Here is a 21432-nt window from a genome sequence, read left to right on the forward strand (position 1 = left end):
TCCCCATCTCCAGCACCTCACACGGACCCCAAGCCTGCCAGGAATGATCTCTGAGCGTAGAATCAGGAATAAGCCTGGAGCACTGATCATTTGAGCTCCGAAACAAAAAAAAAATAATTAAACAGTTCTGTATTTTTCCCCTAAGGAAAGAATATATGGAGAAACACAGACCACAGCACCAAGCCCCAAACACCACAGCTACACCCAATAAAATGAACATTTATTGCTTACTCTCCATCTACTATCTAGTCCATGTTTTTATACAACTGCTGACTTAATTTTTGATGGTTAATTTGTTCACAAGCAGGTTCCAAAACATGTTCATACATTGCATTTTGTTTGTATGCCTAGGCCACCACCTTAATTAACTCTCGGTGCAGGCCACCACCTTTACAGACACTTCGATCTGCTTTTACAACCGACATCAGAGGGAGGAAACATGTTCTGTTTCACCACTGAGAGGGCTGAGCAAAGCCAGGTAAAGGGCCTGTCCGGGCTTGTAAGGCTTCCCAGGGGCAGAAGCAATAGAGGACGAGACTTCAAAGTCATTCCTTTCATGTTCAACCCCTTGCTCCTGTTCCCCGAACAAGCCTGACTCCTGGTTCCTTGATGTCTGCCACCTTTTACCAACTGCTCTCTCACATTACCTCACAAGTTCTTTGCTCACTTAGGATATCTGACCACCTTGATCTTTCAAAGATCTAGCGTTATTACGCATTTTGCGGAAGGTAAACTTTGGAACAAAATCAATCTTGGATGATGTTTTCTTTTCTTGTCATTTTTTTTTCCAGCTGCTGAGGCTGAAGCTAACTTTTTGTAAAATCACTTCCAAACAGTCCAGGAAGACCCTCTGTTAAAAGCACATGGTGATATCAGTTCAAGCATTTTTTAAGTCTTGACTACTCTAGCGTTCCCTGGCTTAAGCTATGAGCCCACATGCTTTGCTTTTGACTGGTGATTTACCACCCAGATGGGCTAGAGTTTCTCTTTCTTGGGTAGCATTAGGAATCAAATCTAAGGTGTCACACACACAAGCTATGCCACATCCTTGACACCCCAATGGCCTACACTATTTACATAATAAAAATAGTTTCCATGCATAAGTACAGTAGAAGACATGGTGACAAGCAAATAAGAGAGAATACTCAGCTATCCAGATTTTGATATTTTATGTTTCAAAAATGATTTCAGGACAATAACATGCCAGTTTAAAATTAAATTTTCTCACCGGTGAGACTGCTATTTTTGTTTTAGGACTTTCCCTCCTTCTCCAAGTAAATCTTAGCTATGTTCACACAAATTCACATCTAACACTTGTGATCTTTCTTGTTAACAAACAAAACTTATTCTCAGGCTCGGATAACCTTGGTTTGTGGTAGAAACTAATAAAAATTAAAATTTTTAATTTTATGAGCTTTTAATTGTTTGAATTTTATTTTAAGGTTGCCAGTATTTTTATAAGCAAACCTATTTTCTACTAGTGATTTAAATGTTTGAAAATATAATTATATAAGTGAAAAGTAATTTAAAAATACTAATAAGAGGGGCAGAGTGAGAGCATATCAGGTGGAGTGCCTGCCTTGCTCATGTTCAATTAAGGTTTGATACCCCCACTCCATCTGATCCCTCAAGCCTGCCTGAAGTGGCCCCTGGGTGTAGAGCCAGGAGTATGCCTGGGAACTGCCAGAATGAAGTGAAGTCAATAAAATATATTAATAAGCCTATGACAGTAAGCACTTGTAAATATGGTATGTTATAACTTATGTGACTTAATGCTCCTTCAAATGGCGTGATAACAAAGTACTCTAACCATACAAGAAATGACAAAGAGGAATAAAGGAAACATTTTTGAATCAGAATGCTGATAAGACGTATGACTAAGTATTGAGGTTTTCCTCTCCATCTGATACTTGACTCCAAAAAGTAAAGTTGACATCTGTGAGTGGTGAGCATGTCAAAGGAATAGTGATGAGTTGAATAAAAGTATTGCATTGCAATCTTCCATTCACCTAAACATTTTAACATATAGGTTATAAATAAATTATCTCTGAGCCTACATGTGTTATGATACAGCACAGCACATAGTGTGAATGCTTTTACCGAAATCAATATACCTCTCTAAACCTCAGTTTTCTCATCTGTTTAGTAGGCGTGGCAACAAGTGTCACATAAGGTTAAGGGTGTGACTATTCCAAGGTCATGTAATATGTTATATATTATAATATGTCCTGTATTATAAGCTAGAATACTTACTGGCACCTGGTAATTACAGAACTGCAGGTAATATCATTAAACGTAGGTGAGATTATTAAGGTAGCGCTCTTGACAGACCTGGATTTTATGATTAGCTTCATGTTTTCTTAGAGATGTCATGTCTATGATATAGGGATATTAATATTTTAATGTAATGGGTAAATTGGGTAAAATAATATACTATACAGTATATAATTATGATATATAAATATTATATTTAACCAAATTATTAGCATTTATCCTGTTTTGTATCCTTTTTGCTTCCTGGATCTGTGGTTTAATGTCTGACAATGTTTTGGAGAAATTCTCAGTCATTATTATTTCAAAAGCTTCTGTTTTCTTCTTTCTGCATCTGGAACTTAGTTTGATCATCCATATGTTATGCAGTTGCCTCACAGTTCTTCAATGTTCCAGGGTGTTTTTTTTGTTTCTGTATGTCTTTTTCTGTTTTTAAGCTTGGGGATATCTATTTAAGATATTCTAGAGCTGCAGCAATAGTTCAGTGGTTAGAACACTTGCCTTACATAAATGGCTGACTCAGGTTGGATACCAGCATTACATAAGGTTCCCAGAGCTTGACCAAAAATGATCTCTAAATGTAGCAGGAAACCCTAACCATCTCTATGAGTGGACCCAAACAAACAAACAAACAGACAATACCTAAAGCAAAGAATTTTTACCCAGATTGTGTCCATTTACTTATAAACACACTGAGAACATTCTTTGTTCTTTTATAGTTTTGATCTCCAGCATTTTTGAGGGGTTTTTAGAATTTTCCAGAGACATTACCCTGTTCTGGTCCTGTATTCTGTCTACTCTTTTTATTAGAGCCCTTCACGTATTAGTCATGTGTTTAGAAATTCTTGGGCTGATAAATTCCACATTCCGGCCATATCTAAGTCTGTTACTGATGCTTACTTTCTCTCTTCAACTCATGTTGTTTGCCTTTTAGTATGCCTTGTAATATTTTTCTTGATAGCTGAAAAGCATGTCTGGATAAAATGGTCTGTCGAATTTAGACCTTTAGTGACGATGTGGTGAGCTGTGAGGGGTGGGGAGATATTTTCTAGCTGCATGATTGATCTCTAGTGAGCCTCACTTCTAAAACTCCCAGTTCCTTCAGTCTATGGTGACAGATTGGCAAAAGCAGGGCAGGAGTTAAATATTTCCCATCCCTCTTTCCCCAAACTAGTTAGACATGGCTAATAATCTAGTAGATTAGCATTACATTAGTTTCTTCTGCGAGTGAAGACTTTGTTAAGGACAAAATGCTGGACCACAGAAATAGTACAGGGCTCAAGGTGATTATCTTGCCCATGGCTCAATCTCTAGCCCTGCATATAGCCCTTGATCACTACTAGGAGTGATTCCTGACCACTTTCTGGTGTGTTCCAAAACCCTTTTATTGAGAAAAAGGAAAATCTAGGTAGCATATTTTAATATGGTTTCTTCCTCCCTCAACTTCCCACCACCAATCTTTATGGGAAGAAGATTTTTCTCAGCGCTCACTAAAAGAATTTGATGGGGATCCTGTATGCAAAAATCACAATAGTTTGGGCACACCTAGACAACTGGGTTGTGCTGGACTTTTTAACTCTTGGACCGAGTTTCCAACAAGAATCACTGACCGTCTTCTTACCCTGGCCCAGGTGTCTTTGGTGTGTGCGTTTGTGGGTTTCTGCCCTCGTGAGTTATGACTCCCTAATATATTCAGTCCTTTCAACTAAGGACAGAGGTTAACCCTGATACTTTACTTCTCCGAAGGATCTCAAAGGAGTTGTTGACTTTTTTCAGTGTGTCTGCGTTTGCACTTGTGGATAGCACAGACTGGCAGTGTTTAGCTTCTTGAGCACTTGGCTGGAAACTGGAAGTCTAGCCCCGCTCTTTCCATACCCATGCTCAGCACCAATGGGAGTGACTTTTGTTCATGGTTGTGCTGTCCTGCACCCGAAACTGCAGTGCACAGTTTTTGTGCCAATTTTCACCTTGTACCACACTATTTCTTAATCATATTCTCTGTAATTTAGTGACAATGAATAAACATTAACAGTCCTATGAGTCATACATTTTGAAGAATGAGAATATGCATCTTACTGTTAAGCTGCAATAAATGAACTCTCTGAGCAAATGGTAACGGTTACTTTGTTAAAGGGAGCTTTATTCAAAATTAGTTCCAAGGAAGCAGTGAAAACCGGTCTCAGCTGTGGTATCTTAAGGTCTTCTTCTGGTGAAATTTGTGCTAAAGATACACATACACACATATGCATATATATATATATATCCTTTCATATGAATGAGTTTGTGGGAGGCATGTGGGGGTGAGGACTGGAGGAGTTGTTGCCACAAGAAATTAAAATAATTACCTGTGAAAATAACACCATGCATAAATGCCTTCGGGCAAATGATAAAAAATAATAAGCCCGCCATGATATTTTGGTGGTAATTTATTACACTGGCATCTATTTCTTTTATTTTTATTTTGGGATTAACTTCACCCTCTTTAATCAGTATTATAGAATGGATGTTATCATCTACATCAGTAATCACGTTAGAGACAGGACAGGTTTCTTGTACACATACAAGACTGTGCAAGTCATTATGACTTACAGAAGCAAAAAAACAAAACAAACAACAACAAAAAGTACTTATAGAAGCATTCATCAGATTCAAGAAGAAAGGCAGTATCCAAAGAGTCTTTTTTTTTTTTTTGGAAGAAGGTGGTATTTGCCAACCAATCAATGATCAGGAGTCTGGGGCAGTCCGGATCTCGGTACTAGGGCCCAAGGATACTGCTCATGCTCTGCTCTGCTGCCCAGCCTGGCAGGGATCAGAGGAATCCAGAGCTACGTGGGCGATGCCTGGGAGGCCATGTGGTGGCAGGGAATTAACTTGAGCTGAGCCACTGGAGGCATAAACCCTACTCTCTGTACTCCTCAGCTTCAGTGTAAAACTTTGAAATACAGGTTAAAGAAAAGATGAAGAATAGGAGACAAGAGTTACCAGTGAGCAAAGGTGAATTCTTTGTTCATTTTATTTTGATTTGTTTGCTTGGTTTGGAGCCCTACCCAGCAGTTCTTAGTACTCATTCCTGGTTCTGTATTTAGGGCTCACTCCAGGAGGTTCTTGGGGGACCATATGTGGTGCTGGGGATCTCACTAGGGTTACCTACATGCCTTAACCACTGTACTATCTCTCTGGCCCCAGACGTCAGTTCAGACACCCTGTCTGCCCTTACCCAACCATGTGGGTAATGACTTCCTCTCCCTTGACCTTCTGCTATGTCGTGTGCCGGCCTGTGGCATGCAAGGTGGCTGAGTCCAAGGTGACTCCACACGCAACTATGCCAATTTTAACACTAACACAGACTTGATCTTCCTTCTTCCAAGAACCTTGGAAAGTCTAAAGTCACTCCTTGAGTAACCTACATTCTAAAATATATGAAGTAATTATTATTCTGGCAAAGTTCTCTAGCATGTCAGCATTAAAAATATCTCAATTGCCTCATCATGGTTAATCTACTTACTAAAAATTCTTTGAACTTCAAGAAGACTCTTTGGTTCTCATCACCCCTCCACCCCCAAATGATGGCAATTATTACTTAGGAAAGAAGGAAAAAGAGGGCAAACATGTAAGGTATTCTCTTAAAGAGACCAAGCAAGAGAATGAAGCAGAATGTCCGGGACACACACAGAAGGAAGCTGGTCTCTGCCTTCTACTAAAAATAGCAAGCAAGGGTGTTCCTATTTTCCTTTCACTCATAGCCATATCAGATGGGACATTCTTTAAAACCTCTCCACTTTCCACTTTCAAGCCTCTAACCGTGCTTTCCTTGGCTCGTACTGGAATTCCACCACAGGGAGCGGGGATGGGATCCACAAGCTCTGAACTCCAGATTTAGGCAAGGACACCCTTGCTCACCCTTTGCGCTTGGCTTTTGTTCCTTACTTTAGGCAGCAAGCAGATTGAAAGTTTACATTCAACAAACGCTTCCAAGACACAAACGAGCAAAGCCATGCATCAAATCTAATTTAATCCCGTCACAAGCCTCATTCTCTTCCTACTGTGATTTGTATCTGTATTAAAACAACTTTCCTAGGCAGATTTTTTTTACAAGGAAAAAGTTTTAAAAATCATGTTAATAACAGTGGCTGAGATTGGACCTAAAAACCAGGTTTAGAAAAATAATAATTCGATGAAGGAAGACAATCTCCATTCTCAATTGCTCTAGAAACTTGTTGGAAGAAAACGAACATAGTTTTCATTCGAGAAATTGGTTTCAGAAGACTTCAGTGAACTGAAGATACTGATGCTCGCTGCCATGTCCTTGGCCTTTAGCTTCAAGTTCATCCAGCGCCAGAGCCGGTCCTGCTCTTCCCTCTAGCACTGGTTACAGTGGCACAGTTAAATTTCAAACACTGCCGCTTTTATTTCTCCATGTCCCGAAGAGTAACAGTATTATTGTGGGTTGACTTGAAAGATTATTTTATGTCACTGTTTCCACTGAGTTCTTCAAAACTCTGGGTAAAGTAGTGGGAAAGACTTTTCTTTTTTTTTTTATTTTTAAATTTATTTATTTTTAATTAGAGAATCACCGTGAGGGTACAGTTACAGATTTATACACTTTTGTGCTTATACTTCCCTCATACAAAGTTTGGGAACCCATCCCTTCACCAGTGCCCATTCTCCACCACCCGTAAACCCAGTGTCCCTCCCACCCTCCCCAATCCCATCTCCCCCCCACCCCACCCTGCCACTGTGGCAAGGCATTCCCTTCTGTTTTCTCTCTCTAATTAGCTGTTGTGGTTTGCAATAAAGGTGTTGAGTGGCCGCTGTGCTCAGTCTCTAGCCCTCATTCAGCCCGCAACTCCCTTCCCCCACATGGCCTTCGACTACAATGTAGTTGGTGATCGCTTCTCTGAGTTGACCTTTCCCCGGAACGTGAGGCCAGCCTCGAAGCCATGGAGTCAACCTCCTGGTACTTATTTCTACAGTTCTTGGGTGTTAGTCTCCCACTCTGTTATTCTATATACCATAGATGAGTGCAATCTTTCTATGTCTGTCTCTCTCTTTCTGACTCATTTGGGAAAGACTTTTCTTCCAGAATTTCTCCTTTAACAATACCCCCCTCCCCGCCACCCCCACCCTGCATATGAGATGTTTTAGGGGTTATTGTGCTGAGTCTGCTGAGTTCCCTGCTATGGTCATGTCCATCCTGTTAGTCTGAGCTCTGGTGAGGAGGCATGATGTTTCCAAACCAATCAACCCTTTACGGCTTGATGTTCACAACCAACCAAATCAGAATAGCAGGAGTTGCCCCCTAGGGCCAGTCTTGCTTTCCTGCCTCTGCTTACAGAAGTTATATCTATCTCTAGTTAAGTTCCACACTATCCTCAGCATCAGAAAGCACCCCTTAATGAAGGGGAGTCACCTAAGATTAAAGCTCTAAGTTTCTTTCTGGGCAAGAAAGTGAGTAGCAGCTACTATAAATGTGAAGAATAGCTTTGGTCACAAATGGGTCTTCAAACTATCATCTTTGTATTGGACTTTGAGGTACGTGAAAAACTCTGCATGCAAATGAGAAAAGTCCTATCAAGAAGTGTGTGATCTGGGGCCAGAGAGAGGGTAAAGGGTTGAAGGAGCTTGCCTTGTAGGTGTCATTTCTGACACCACATGGTCCCATGAGTAAAACCAGGCCCTGAACACTGCTGAGTATAACTCCAAACTGAAAAAACAAAACAAAACAAAATCAGGATTTGTGTGGTAAAAACAACAATGTCATTTATATCTGGTACATACCCTGTACTAGGAAATGAACTAAGCTAACAAAGCCTAAGAATAAGAATGATGGTAGTTATTTAAAGTTCAGGAAACTAAAATAAGAAAATTTTGCATTTAACTGCCCTAACAAATTCTATACTTTCTATTCTGATAGTTTTTTCATTTTTCAAAAAAAAATAGATGGAATTATTTTATTAAGTATGTTAGTAGAAAATAGCTACTTTATCTTTTAAAAAGATTTCAAATATGGGGCTGGAGCGATAGCACAGCGGGTAGGGCGTTTGCCTTTCATGCGGCCGACCCGGGTTCGATCCCCGGCATCCCATATGGTCCTCCAAGCACCGCCAGGAGTAATTCCTGAGTGCAAAGCCAGGAGTAACCCCTGAGCATCGCTGGGTGTGACCCAAAAAGCAAAAAAAAAAAAAAAAAAGAAAATTTTGGAACTAAAAATTAAGACAGTGGAGTTTAGGGGCTGGAGTGATGGGACAGTGGTTAGAGTGATTGCTTTGCATGTAGCTAACCCTGGAAATGGAAATTTCTGGAACCATATATGGTTCCCCATACCCTGGTAGGAGTGATCCTGGAGTGCAGAACAAGGAATAAGCCCTGAGCACTGCTGGCTGTGATCGAAGAACAAACAAGCAAAGGACAGCAAGGTTCAAGTGTTAAATTCCCTTTACCTGAGAGTCCACATACCACAGCAGCCCGGCTTTAAGGAAAGCATCTTTGGTTAACACTGTGAAGTGTAAGCTCCTGCTCCCTCACCTGCCCTGAGGTCTCAGCCATGACTTTGAACCTATCTGAAGCTGTGATGTTCTCACTTAGCAAAGCTGAAAATCATTTGCTTTTTCTAAATGTGGTTCCACCCGACACCACTGAATCAAAGTGCAAACAGTTTTTTTTGTCTTTTCCTAAAGTTTCATTTTCAAGAACACTGAGGTCTGAGAATAATTGTTTAATTTCTTTTTTTTTCCCTGAAAGAGTGGAACACAGTGATGAGATGGAGATCTTGGGAAAAGCTTTTGAGTCTTGAAATATTTTCTATAGGGTGTGGTGGAGGAAATCTTAAGAGATACATAAACGTATTTGGAGCAGTCTAACAAAAACAGCAAATGTGACATGTGTAGTGATAATAATTCCTTGGTGGTCAAGCAAGGACCCACTAGGCCATCAATAATTTACTGAGAGTTTAGGGTTCACAAGGGGTGGAATTTTACACTCATATTTTTGAGAGTAGAATTAACAAATATTTGATATAAGAACCTTACAAAGAAGAATAAATGATTCTATTAATAAAGGGGATGGGAAGGTCACTGAGTAACAGTGGGGGGAGCCAACACTTTGTATGTTTTGCATGCTTGCTTCATGCATGAAACCTTATCATTGCCAGTGTGGCAAATCGTGATGTCTCAAATAAAACACTTTTAAGTACTAATATGCAAAGATATAACAAAGTTCTGAAAGCTTAATTGGGAAGAAAAACAGGCCTGTAGCATTAATTTTAAGATCACATAAGAACAAGATACTTTGGGGCTGGAGTGATAGCACAGTGGGTAGGGCGTTTGCCTTTCATGCGGCCGACCCGGGTTCGATCCCCGGCATCCCATATGGTCAGATGAGCACCGCCAGAAGTAATTCCTGAGTGCAGAGCCAGGAGTAACCCCTGAGCATCGCCGGGTGTGACCCAAAAAGAAAAAAAAAACAAGATACTTTGTTGGCCATGAAAAGGATCACTGCGTGAGATGTAGGAGGACACTGATAAAAGGTAGTTCCCGGAGTGCTTCAACCAACCAGTGACGGACAGCTTTTGGAGGGGCCTGTGAAGTAATGTTGGGTAATATTATGGCACAGCCCACATTCAGTTGTTTGAATTACAGATATAGAATGTACACATTTTAAACTCAATTAAAAATTATTTCTTGGCTTTTAAACTTATTAACAGTGTTGCATTTAGGTGGTAGCAAAAGAACAATGAGGAGCTGGAGTGATACTGCATCAGATAGGGTGCTCGTCTTCTACATGACCAACCTGGGTTTGATCCCTGGCACCCCTTATGGTCCCCCAAGCCCTGCCAGGAGTGACTCATGAGTGCAGAATCAGGAGTAAGTCTTGAGCATTGCTGGGTGTGGCCCAAATTTATTTAAAAATGTGAAAACAAAAACAATAGCCAGCAATTGTAGGAATCATAAGCAACAATAGTCTATAATGCTAAGAACATAATAACCCCTCTCAGATATTAGTGGTTGTCAGGGGCTGGATTTTTTTTATTATTTCCAAGTTAATGATACACTGTGTTTAGTAAGACAAAGACACACCAATACATATCTATTTTTTTAAAGCTTTTAGATTGGAGCCCTTGAAAGACTTATTTATAGTGAAGATAAAATGGTCTCAAAAGCCCCTCAAGGTGAACTAGAGAGAGATTTTATTTACAGAGACCTTGAGAGTCAGATTTAAATTTTTCCTTCACTTCATCAGCAATGATAAGCGGAAAGTAGCAATTAGGACACCATTTTCAGCAAAGTCCATTAATATAAAGTAGATTGTGATAAAGAAGTAACAAACTTTCCTTTAGCAAATTACACAAGATGAAGCAGAATGTGGTCCTTTGACAGGAACAGGTGAAGGGAGGAAAGCGGTGTGAAATCTGAGTCAGTCCCATCATTGATGGAGTCTGAGGAGCCACACATCCACATCAGGCTTTGGGAGGGAACATACACAGGACAGCAGAAGGTTTGGTCCAAAGCTGAATGTGAGCACCAGTGAGATGGAAGATGTTGCGTGCAGGAAATATAGGCCCAAATAAAAAACAGGCAAGAGGAAGGGAATTTGGCGCTGAAAGCCTTTGATGAAGAGACTAGTGGGACAGCTGCACGGTGCCAGGAAGTCTCAAGGTGCCAGGGATCTCCTGTTTAGCAACAATCCACAGCTTCTATGATTGTATGCTCGGCAGACTTTCACAAACGACCACATGTGTGAAAATATACATATATGGAAACACATAAGAATTGTTCCCCATGAACCAAGGACCTAGGAGACATTAGTGAAGAAAGAATGAATGGGGAAAGAAGGGAAGTAGATGAGCCCTGGGTACTTCTTGTGCCTCAAGTGAATTCGGGGCACATGCAATTCGGAATGGTATTGTGCTGTGCTATAAAAATAAACATTTTCTTTTCAATTTTGGGTAGGTTTAAGGACCTAGTCAATAGTTCAAATAGTAATTCATTTATCATTCAGAGTGATAGATATCAATATAATTGATATATTAATATTAGCACAGTGGGTAGGACATTTGCTTTGCATGCAGCCGACCTGGGTTCGATTCCTCTGCCCATCTCGGAGAGCCTAGCGAGCTACTGAGAGTATCTTGCCCGCGTGGCAGAGTCTGTCAAGCTACCCGTAGTGTATTCGATATGCCAAAAGCAGTAACAAATCTCACAATGGAGACGCTACTGGTGACCGCTCAAGCAAATCGATGAGCAACTGGACAACAATGACAGTGACAGATACTAGCATAATTAATATCATGCTGTTCCTATGTTTGCTTCTGATTTCCATTAACTAGTCTTATGAAATTTCATACAAATGTTTATATATGATATCTGTGACTATATTAACTACAAATAAATTGTTTTATTTAATAAGCTTATAAGTACACATTATAAACCACTATGTTTGCATGGACCTATAACACTTATTAATCTTTATATCATTGCTAGGAAATATACTTAGAAATTATTTTAAAGTAATTATGGAATCATAAGAAATTGCTAAATGCAGTCCAGAGAAGTCACATGTAGTCAATATCTAGCTTTCACCTGTGCTTATATCATATTTATATCATATTAATAATGCTAATATTACATTATATAATTATAATATGTTAAAACTTAAAAGTTGGTATTGATACAATCTACTTTTATATTTTGACATCATTCTGCATGTGTATAGATTTAGAACACTATATTCCAAGTATGAAACTAATCTATATTATGGTGTTTCTCTAGTGCAACTTTTTTATGGTCACACCTTCCATTTCTAGTATCTGGCAAGCACACACTTGTTTCTCATTATTATAGTTTTGTAATTTTCAGAATGTGATATAAATGCAACATAACACACATCACATTTCAAGGCAGCGCTTTTTTATTCAGTGAAGTAAGTATCCCAAGTCCAAACAAGCTGTTGAGGGTATCATTGATTTGTCTTTTACCTTACTGAACACTATCCTATAGTGTGGATGGACCAGAGTTTGTTTGATTATTTCCCTGTTGCAGATGTTTTAGTCATTCTTGGCTTTAGGCTATAACAAATAAAGCTTCTAGGGACTGGAGAGATAGTAGAGTGATTAAGGTACTTGCTTTATGCTATGCTGACTTTGGTTCAATTTCTAGGATTGTGTTCTGTTCTGTGAGTATCACCAAGAGTGATCATTGAGCATAGAGACAGCAGTGAGCCTTGAGCACTGCCAGGAATGTTCCTCCAACAATAATAACAAGTAAATCTGCTAAGTTGGTGTCATTATTCTTATCATTATTATTATTGCACCTAAATATAATTATAAATAGCTACATATTAGAGCTGACACTGAGAAAACAAAAGAAATTGTCCATAGCTCTGAATAGGTATCTAATGCCAGATATTTTCACTTTATCTCTTGTGGTATATCCACAACCCCACATTAATGAAGTGTAAAGGGTTCTGCAGAGAGTATAGGAATGTAACAATAACATACGTGCTTCTTCTTTTGTATTGTTTTGGTTTTTGGCCCATACCCAGGGGTGCTCAGGGTTTGCTCCTAGTTCTGCACTTAGGGATCACTTTTGGCAGTGCTTGGGAGACCATGTATGGTGCCAGGGATTGTACTTGGATCAGTGGCATGTAACGCTAGCACCTTACTTGCTATACTATCTTGCTGGCATTTTTGCTGCCTTTTGATAAAATGATGGTCTAAGAATCACATTTCATATATTTCATTGCTGATAACAGTTTTATTACTTATAGCATCATGTGTGTGCACACTGATTTATTCATTTACTCATTTATGCACAGTTATTTTTCAAGTGTCCTATTGGTGCCTCAGCTCAGGCTCTGAGCTGAGTGTGTGGGTTAGATATCTGACGCACAAAAACCTTTCCAAACTGCTATTTGTAGCATAGGGACTATGTGCTCCTTGGTTTCAAAGTTCAGTTGTAAAATGTTTATTTAGAGTTAATCTGATGCTACAACAATGTTTAAATATGTATTCATAAATTTAAATTTGCTGAAGGACCTGGGTTAATGTATCCTGCTTTACCTTAGGAAAGAAATTGCTGCATATGCATACACAAATCGATAATCTAATTTTGCAAGATATGCAGTCTAGTACTTCTTTCGGATAAGGGTAAGGTTCAGATGAATTTTTGTTTGCAATTTATTTACAAATTAATGATTTCTTCTACTTTGTATCCTTTTCCCCAATAGCATAAAAAATTAATCAATCGTCCACGGAGTACCAAGAGAATTTCTACAGATCCTTTAGGTAATGAATATTTGCTCTTTTCTCATGATTGTGGCAATTTTTTCTTTCATTTTTTTATGCTTATTAATCTTACATTAAAAATGAATAGGCAACACGACTTTGAAATTGAACAATTAGGTTGCACAACTTAATAAATTAGTTTTGGAGACTGGAGGTATAGCTCAGTGATAGGGTATGTTTTACACATTCATCAAGCACTGGATTCAATCTAAGCATTAAAAAAATGTTTCATGATGAGCAAAATAATTTTTCACTGTTGAATAAAATATTTTGTGATGTTGTATTTATTTGTGTATATATAAACATGTCTATACAAATATATATAAACATATGTATATAATGAAAATACATATACACACAATAGTATACTACTTGGCTGTTAGAAAATATAAAATAGGGCCGTAATGATAGTACAGAAGGTAAGATATTTGCCTTTTGTGCAGCCAATCCGGGTTCAATCCCCGAAATCCCATATGGTTCCCTGAGTAACACCAAGAGTAATTCCTGAATGCAGAGCCAGAAGTTATCCATGAGCATTGCTGGGTGCAACTCAAAAAGCAAAAAAAAAAAAAAAAGGAAAAGAAAAGAAAAAGAAAAGACAAATATCTTACCTTTTACTGTATCATGTGCGGTAAATATACGTGAACTACAGGGATTAATGCTAAGAAAAATAAGTCAGTAGGAGGGAGACCAATACCAGCTGATCTCACTAATATAAGTATATTAAAAAATAAATTAAGGAAACATACAATGTCCATTGAAAGCAAACCTTAGAATCTTACAGAACTGAGGTAGCCAGGTAGGGCTGAAAGGGTGGTAGAATGCAGTGAATTGTGACAGATAGATGAGGACACTTTGATGATGAGTTTGGAAGGGTAACAGTGCACAATAGTTTACAACCTTGTAAGTTAATGTCACTGAAAAAAATTTTAAATGGATTTTTTTATGTATAAACAAACACATTTTAAGGTATGGATATAATTGAAGCGTGGTAAATTCTACATGAAATATGAACTCTATTACAAACTCTATACTTTGTTCTGAAATGCTCACTATTAAACTGTAAGTCTTAGAGTGTGAATATTCATTTCCAATTGAGGGTAATAAGTTTTAAAGAGAGGTATATTGATGTGAACCACAAAAATTCATAAATTCATATTATATTGCCATTGTACATAATTCAATTATATAGCAATGATATTTATGGCAAAAATTTCAGGTTGAATATGACACATTACATTTTCGTCTTGCTAACAGTTTATTTTGTGGTGTTAACAGTTACTATAGTGAAAATACATTGGTCTTCAAAAGGCAGTTTTGAACACAATCAGTGAGTGTGTTTTGTATGGTGTCAGGCTCATCTCTGATGCTGTAGCATTATAATCAAGTGTTACCTTTAAATATTTGTATGGAAAATATGCAGACTTTTCTGGATTACTTAACAAGTGTGGAGAATGAGACTAAACAGTGTTATGTACAATAACAGAGGCAATAAAATGGTTTCCAAGGAGAGAGCAGGTGATTCAGAAAATCAAACATATCTGAGCTAAATAACTACACAAAACCAAAACAGAAAATGATCTCTAAATCAAAAGCAGAGATAAAATCTCCCCAAGTTGAAGGGTGTTAATTTTTTTAGACTCTGTTGTTCAAATGATAGAGTGCTTTTTACAGCTGTCAATAAACAATCACCAGAGATCAGAAAGCTGCAAGGATCTTTCTGCATGTACTAAGAAGCCCTATTCTTAGTTATTATTCAATGGAGTCTTATACAACCAATGTCAATCAAGATGACGCAGGCAGGAGGATGGTAGGTGAGGAAAAAGCAGAATTAAATTATGAGAAGTTTTAAAAATTTAGTTAAGGTATTTAAACAATAGGAGGAGCCACAGGGTGATTTACTAATAAACTAGGCATAAGACGAAGGCAGGCTTTGAAAATGTCTCTTAGTTGTGCAGAAAATTATTGTGGATCAAAACTTATAGGGAGAATAGGAGTCAGACTCACCTTTGTAATATTCCAAAAGGAAAATAAATCAGTACATGATTAAGATTGAGTTAGGAAAGGCAGACAATAAGGGAACTACTTTAGATAGTTTAAATTTGGGGCCTAGAGCATTTGGATTTATTGGATAAGAAGTTGTCTGAGAAATTTTAATACTATTACATATATTTGCTTACTCAGCTGAGTAGATAGAGTCACTAAGAACACAAATATAACAAATGAACCCATGGAGAGTGACAAGGTTTCAAAATCAATAAATCAATGAAGTTGATTTAGAAATATGAACTTTGCATTGATTATGATATGCATATGTACATATATATGCAGGTATATATGTGTGGTATATAGTGTAGCATATGTGGTATATATTGTGATATACTGTTAATAAAAATTAGGAAATTAATGTTGCAAATTATATAGCAGGATTTACATAAAAAGTCAAAGTATAAAAGATTTAGGCCATTTCACACAGAATAGATGATTGAAGACACTAAAAGCTGATGAATACATGAGGAGAGAGGACAAACATTGGGAACTACTGAGAAAAGAAGGAGTAATTTAGCAAAATCGGGAAGAAGGGAGCCCGCAAAGGGCAAAGAGAGCTTTATTAAGAGTGAGAATAACCAGGACATCAAGGGTAGAAGCAAAATGCTTTACGGAACTCAGAGAAGATTCATACTAAGAATCAGCTCATGTAGGTGGCAATTAGGAAAGTTCCAGGAATGTTGGTAATAGAAGTTTAAAAGAGGACATAAAATTCTTAATGCAAAGATTTAGAAGTGGGTTGAGAGTGAATGACTTGAGGAATCAAGAATTAAAATAAATCATAGTAAATGTAAAGAGAGAAATAAGCCAGCAACTTAAAAGAATAGCAGAACAAGGATAGGAGAGGCTTGAGAATCTATGTAAGAAGCATGGAGGAACCTGTGGAGATTAGATAAGAAACAGGTATACAGGGAAATTACTTCATAGAAAATACCGTGGTTGCAAAATCCAGTAACGCGCAGGAGTGGAGTTTTCTAATAAAGTGAATTGGAATGAAAATAAGGTTATGCGAACTCAGATCAGACTCAGATCAGACTTTGAGGAAAATAGGAGAAAACAACCCTGGTTGAGTGAAACAGAAGGAAAGTTATACTGCAGCTAAGGGATGTTAGAAAACTTTTAGGTCATTACTGTTATAATTTTAAATTAAGTCCAGGGAAAAGTTCCCTTTTTTTGGGGGGGTCACACCCAGTGACGCTCAGGGGTTACTCCTGGCTCTGTACTCAGGAATTACTCTGGCGGTGCTCAGCTGACCATATGGGATGCTGGGAATTGAACCCGGGTTGTCTGTGTGCAAGACAACCTGCTGTGCTATCGCTCCAGCCCCAGAAAATTTCTCCTAATGGGTTTTAAGCCACAGGAGCTCACATGGTAAATAAAATCACAGAGTTTAGTTGATCATATTCAATTTATTATCATAACCCTCTGAGTTCAGTCATGCAGCATGCGTGAAATTAGACTGGCCATTATCAATTTAGATCACTGACATTTAAAGAGTAGACTTAAAGGTAGATTCAAGTTCACCATTATACAGAGGCTAAACATAAATATATAGCCACAACCGCTAGGGTCATTGGGGAATTTGAGAGCTAGTAGTAGAGACCACAGAATAATCAGGGATTTCCAAGGAATTGCTGTATTGATGATGATGGTAAGATCAGTATGAAGCAGAAGCAAAGGTATAGAGTATAGGAAAGTTTAATGGTTAGTAGATATACTTAGATATATTGAAAAGCTGAGGCATTAGAGGTGGAATAGTTCTAGCTGATAATGAAGTATGAGGATTAGCCATATGAGGTAGTGTCAACACAGGCCACAGGAGTTGTCAAGATTAAGGAACTGTGTATCAAGGCTGTGACTGATTATCAGCAGGATTGCTGAGGATACTGCCTCTTGATGTCAAGAGATGGCAGACATGGATGTGGGAAGGAAGGCTTTCGGTAGCATGGACATCAACATGAATGTGCTTCTTGAAGAAGAGAGAATGTTTCTTTGAAAAATGACAGTGGAAAGCAAGAATGTGTTGGATCTATGTCCTGAACAATCTTCACAGAAAAGTGTCCAGATTCATGGTACAAAATCAGGGCCAGTTTCTATGGCTAGGTAGTGTATAGAAATACGAGGTGAGGAAAAGTGGAGAATGTAGAGTTCTCCCCCACATCGGAGCAGAGAAATTAGTATAAAGGAAAGTAAAAATGTGGCTGTGGTACAAACTAGGACTGGGGCATGAACAGACAGAGCAGGGGGTGAGGGTTTTACTGAGATTGATGAAACAAAATATGACAACCGAACAACCGCAGAAAGATGGAATGAAGAGTTAGATTTATAGATAGGAGTCAGGGGGCAGGAGAATGGATGAAATCTGTTGAACATCTAGAATCTATTCAGAGGAGATATTGGTTCTAAACAGTCTGGAAGTCAGGGGAAATGTTGGTGTAAGGGACTTTCCACAGAAATGCTCTTTGTAAACTGTATTGTGGTGAACTGATGTGTATATTTGGACACCGACTAGGTTCAGGAATTGCTTTGATTCAGGTATAATTTGTGCATTGGTATTGAAATAATTAAATATTTTCCCAGGAAAATATCCTCTAACCCAGTGCTACTCAAAGGATTCTTAGGCACCCCAGAGCATAAATCATCTGGGAGCTTTTTAAAAACTCCAAGTTTGGTTCTCACTGTAGTCCCGCTTAATTATATTATCTGGAGCAGGGTCTAAAAAACATTTTTAACAAGATGTGATAAAAGGTACAAATCTCAAGAGTGCTAACATCCACCATTAAGTGGACAAGTTTTACTTAATGGTTCAAGCCAATTGCACATAATTGCTATATGATTTTATTGGGGGAAGCACACATTGTAATTATATAAGTTCATAATTAAATTAGCAATAGAAAATTGAGGGAGGTATATTTCCAAGGTGTATGGTGGAGGTTCTGAAACAGACTAGTTACCAAACAGCAGTGAACATCTAGAATACTGGGCTTCAACCCCTGGATCTTGAGCCAGTATTGACGTATGTAGAAATGTTGAAAACTACTGGTCTACTTCCTTTGATATAACTACCAGTCCAGGGACCATACCTCTTCATTGATATAAAAATGTTGTCTAGAGAATTCTTTTGCATCTATTTGAGGGCAGAAAGGGAGGCCTCTGTTTTTCTGAATGAGGGTTCCTAGAGGGTCTTTTTTGACCACGCTGCAGACCAAGGTTATGAAGTACGGAAGACATTTCAAATCTGGACTGATTCAATTCACACATTTATACTGGATTTCACAGGTGTCTCATCAGGGTCATCTGCTAATTATAACTTAGGTAGCGCCTCTGACATGTACATGCTTTAATCTGTACGGGCCTTTCACATGAGTACTTTCTTGAGAGTCTATCACACTCTAGTAATAACGCTTTTGTGAGCTGCTCTTCTTCCTCAGAGGCTCCCACCCTTTGACCAGCTGGGGTGATAATGATTTAGCATCTGCATCTTCCATGACCACTGCAGTACCGAAACATGGAACATGAGCCTGCGTAGGTCTCAGGGAAGTCATCATTGGAGAAGCATTTCCAACTCTTTGCAATAGGTGGTACCCCCAAGATATGAGGGGAGAAATGTGAGAGATTCCGGTGCCTCCAGCAGCTAGTTGCAATGCAGAAGGTCCAAATCTACCTCCGAGAGCTCAGGCAGAGAGCCTGCAGATTGCTTGTGAAGGGACGTAGAAGACGTAGAAGGGAGGTGGTACAGTCCCAAGGCAGCGCAGGCTCATGACTGGCACGCACAAAGCCCTAGTTGTAACACTTGGACCACACCCCCGCCCCTAAGAGCACTGCAGGGTGTAGCCTCAGAGTCCCGGGAGAAACTTGAGCTGTGTGGACTTGGTGACCCTGAGAAGCACCTAAATGGCCCCAGTAGCCCCTGCTGGCCACAGCACTCTAAATCAGGTTGCGTATTGCTGGGAACGGTTCGCAAGGCCTCCTGAGCTCTGCTCGGAAGCACCCCTCCGGCCCCCTCGCCCCCCGCAAGAAAGCATCCTAACCCCGGGCTTGCCCGTGTCTCTGCAGACGCGCTCTGGGACAACCTGCTCTACTGGCTGGCCGAGGAGCTCTCGGAGGAGGACGCCGCGCGCCTGTCCTCGTCCCTCCCGCTCCGACGCAGCTCCATCCAGCTCATCAAGCTGAAGCACCCCGAGGACCTCACCGAGCAAATCCACGAGCTGCTCTCCTTCTGGAAAAGGTCGCTCCCCAACGCCACCGACAAACCCCGCCTCCTGGCCCGCCACCTGCGCAAGATCGGCAGGAGCGACCTGGCGGCAGAGCTCAAGTTCAAGTGGGAGAATAAAGTGTTCAGCGAACCCCAGCAGTGGTTTGACTTGGCAGAGTAGAGACGGGGCGCTTTTTCTTCCTTTTACCCCAGAAGAAGTGCCCGAGAGGGGCTTGGGGCGGTCCCGCTCAACGTTTTACTAGCAGTTTCCAAATAGCATTGGTGGAAGTGAATCTCGCTGCCCTTGAGACAAGGAGAGATGCTAATCTGAGCAAATCTCTCCTGCCAGGAGACTATAAATCAAGATCTCCATGTGCAAACCCTTCTCAGTAGGTTGCTGGTGCGTGCTTTGCCTTGGGTTCAGTCGGACTAACAGGGCTTCTGATAGAATTTTCTCTATCTCCATTGGAATGTCTGAGATTGCTCTCTAAATGCCAGGGAAAGAGATGATAGCATCGCTTTTAAAAAATTCTCATCTACATAAAAGCAATGAGTTATTCAGGCCCCAGGCAACTAATACACATTAGATACACACTGTGGAGTTCAAGACGAAATAAACTGGGCTGCAGAGACTTGGGTTTGATGCTAGCAACATGGACCAGAAGAGAGGACAGCAGGTAGGGTGCATGCTAAGCAGACTAATTTGTTCCATCACCTATATGACATGGTGCCCTGCGCATGACTCCTGAGCACTACTGGGGTTTTCTAGATAATCCCCTTACCACAGACCCTAACATCACCATATCCTTGACTCTTGTCTCAAACTTCTGTCCTAGTTGGCTGAGAATCTCTGGTGGAGCCCCTGGGCAACCCCCTGCCACCCCCACCCCAACACATGCACAGCAAGGAAACAGACAAATTTGAAACAAGTGAAAATGAGAATAAAGCAAACTATTTACTGCCACAAATTTTTTAAAATGTAGCTCATAACAGGAAACTCATATTTTACAATTAATAAAATAGGCAAGAAGAAGAAAATGAAGTTATTAGTAAAAAAAAATGAAGATCTTTTCAGTTATATAGGAAAACAAGCTGCTTTCACATCAGTTTTGACTGCAGTGGTATATTCCACAAGTCCTATATGTTTACAGTTAAAAAATGTCTAAGTCCCTCCAAATGAAAAAGACATAGTCACCACCTCCCGTCTTCCCACAACCATCATCATTCCTGTCTGGTGTACCAGCTTGGAGACTCTGGAAACTTAATCACTTCCAGGGCCACAATCAGCAGGAGGGGAACGGGACAACTCTCTGTATCCACACCCCACCCTGGGCACCTAGCTCTGGCCCGTGCACTCACAAAGTCACCTCAGCCAGATCTCTCGCTAGGCTGGGATGATGGGGAGCCCTAGCAGGAGCCAAGGAGGAAGGAGGAGAGGGAGGAAGACCATAGCCCTGGGAGTTCACCGTGGTCAGGCAGTGTCCCTCACCACAGGCCACTGCTTCTCTCCAAGAGGTGTCATCCAGGCGACACTTGTCTGATTCTGGAAACTGCCCTCATCCTGTCGGTTCAGGTCGAGGGAGTTACTGCTGTACTGATCTTCTGCCCTGGTTGTTCTCCGACCACTGGCCCACTT

The 21432-nt window shown here is 39.8% G+C and overlaps 1 protein-coding gene across 1 annotated transcript in view; it reads left to right on the forward strand.

Annotated features, from left to right (window-relative positions):
- The window catches only part of DTHD1 (death domain containing 1), a 68217-nt gene extending 47553 nt beyond the window's left edge, over window positions 1–20664 (forward strand). The window contains exons 9-10 of the mRNA XM_004608072.2: window positions 13495–13552; window positions 19658–20664. Coding sequence (XP_004608129.2) covers window positions 13495–13552; window positions 19658–19977 — 378 coding nt within the window. The 3' untranslated portion in view covers window positions 19978–20664. The remainder of the gene's footprint in view (window positions 1–13494; window positions 13553–19657) is intronic.
- Window positions 20665–21432: the final 768 nt, after the last annotated feature.

This window comes from Sorex araneus, chromosome 5 (assembly GCF_027595985.1).
Source record: "Sorex araneus isolate mSorAra2 chromosome 5, mSorAra2.pri, whole genome shotgun sequence".
In the NCBI taxonomy this organism is placed as follows: Eukaryota; Metazoa; Chordata; class Mammalia; order Eulipotyphla; family Soricidae; genus Sorex; species Sorex araneus.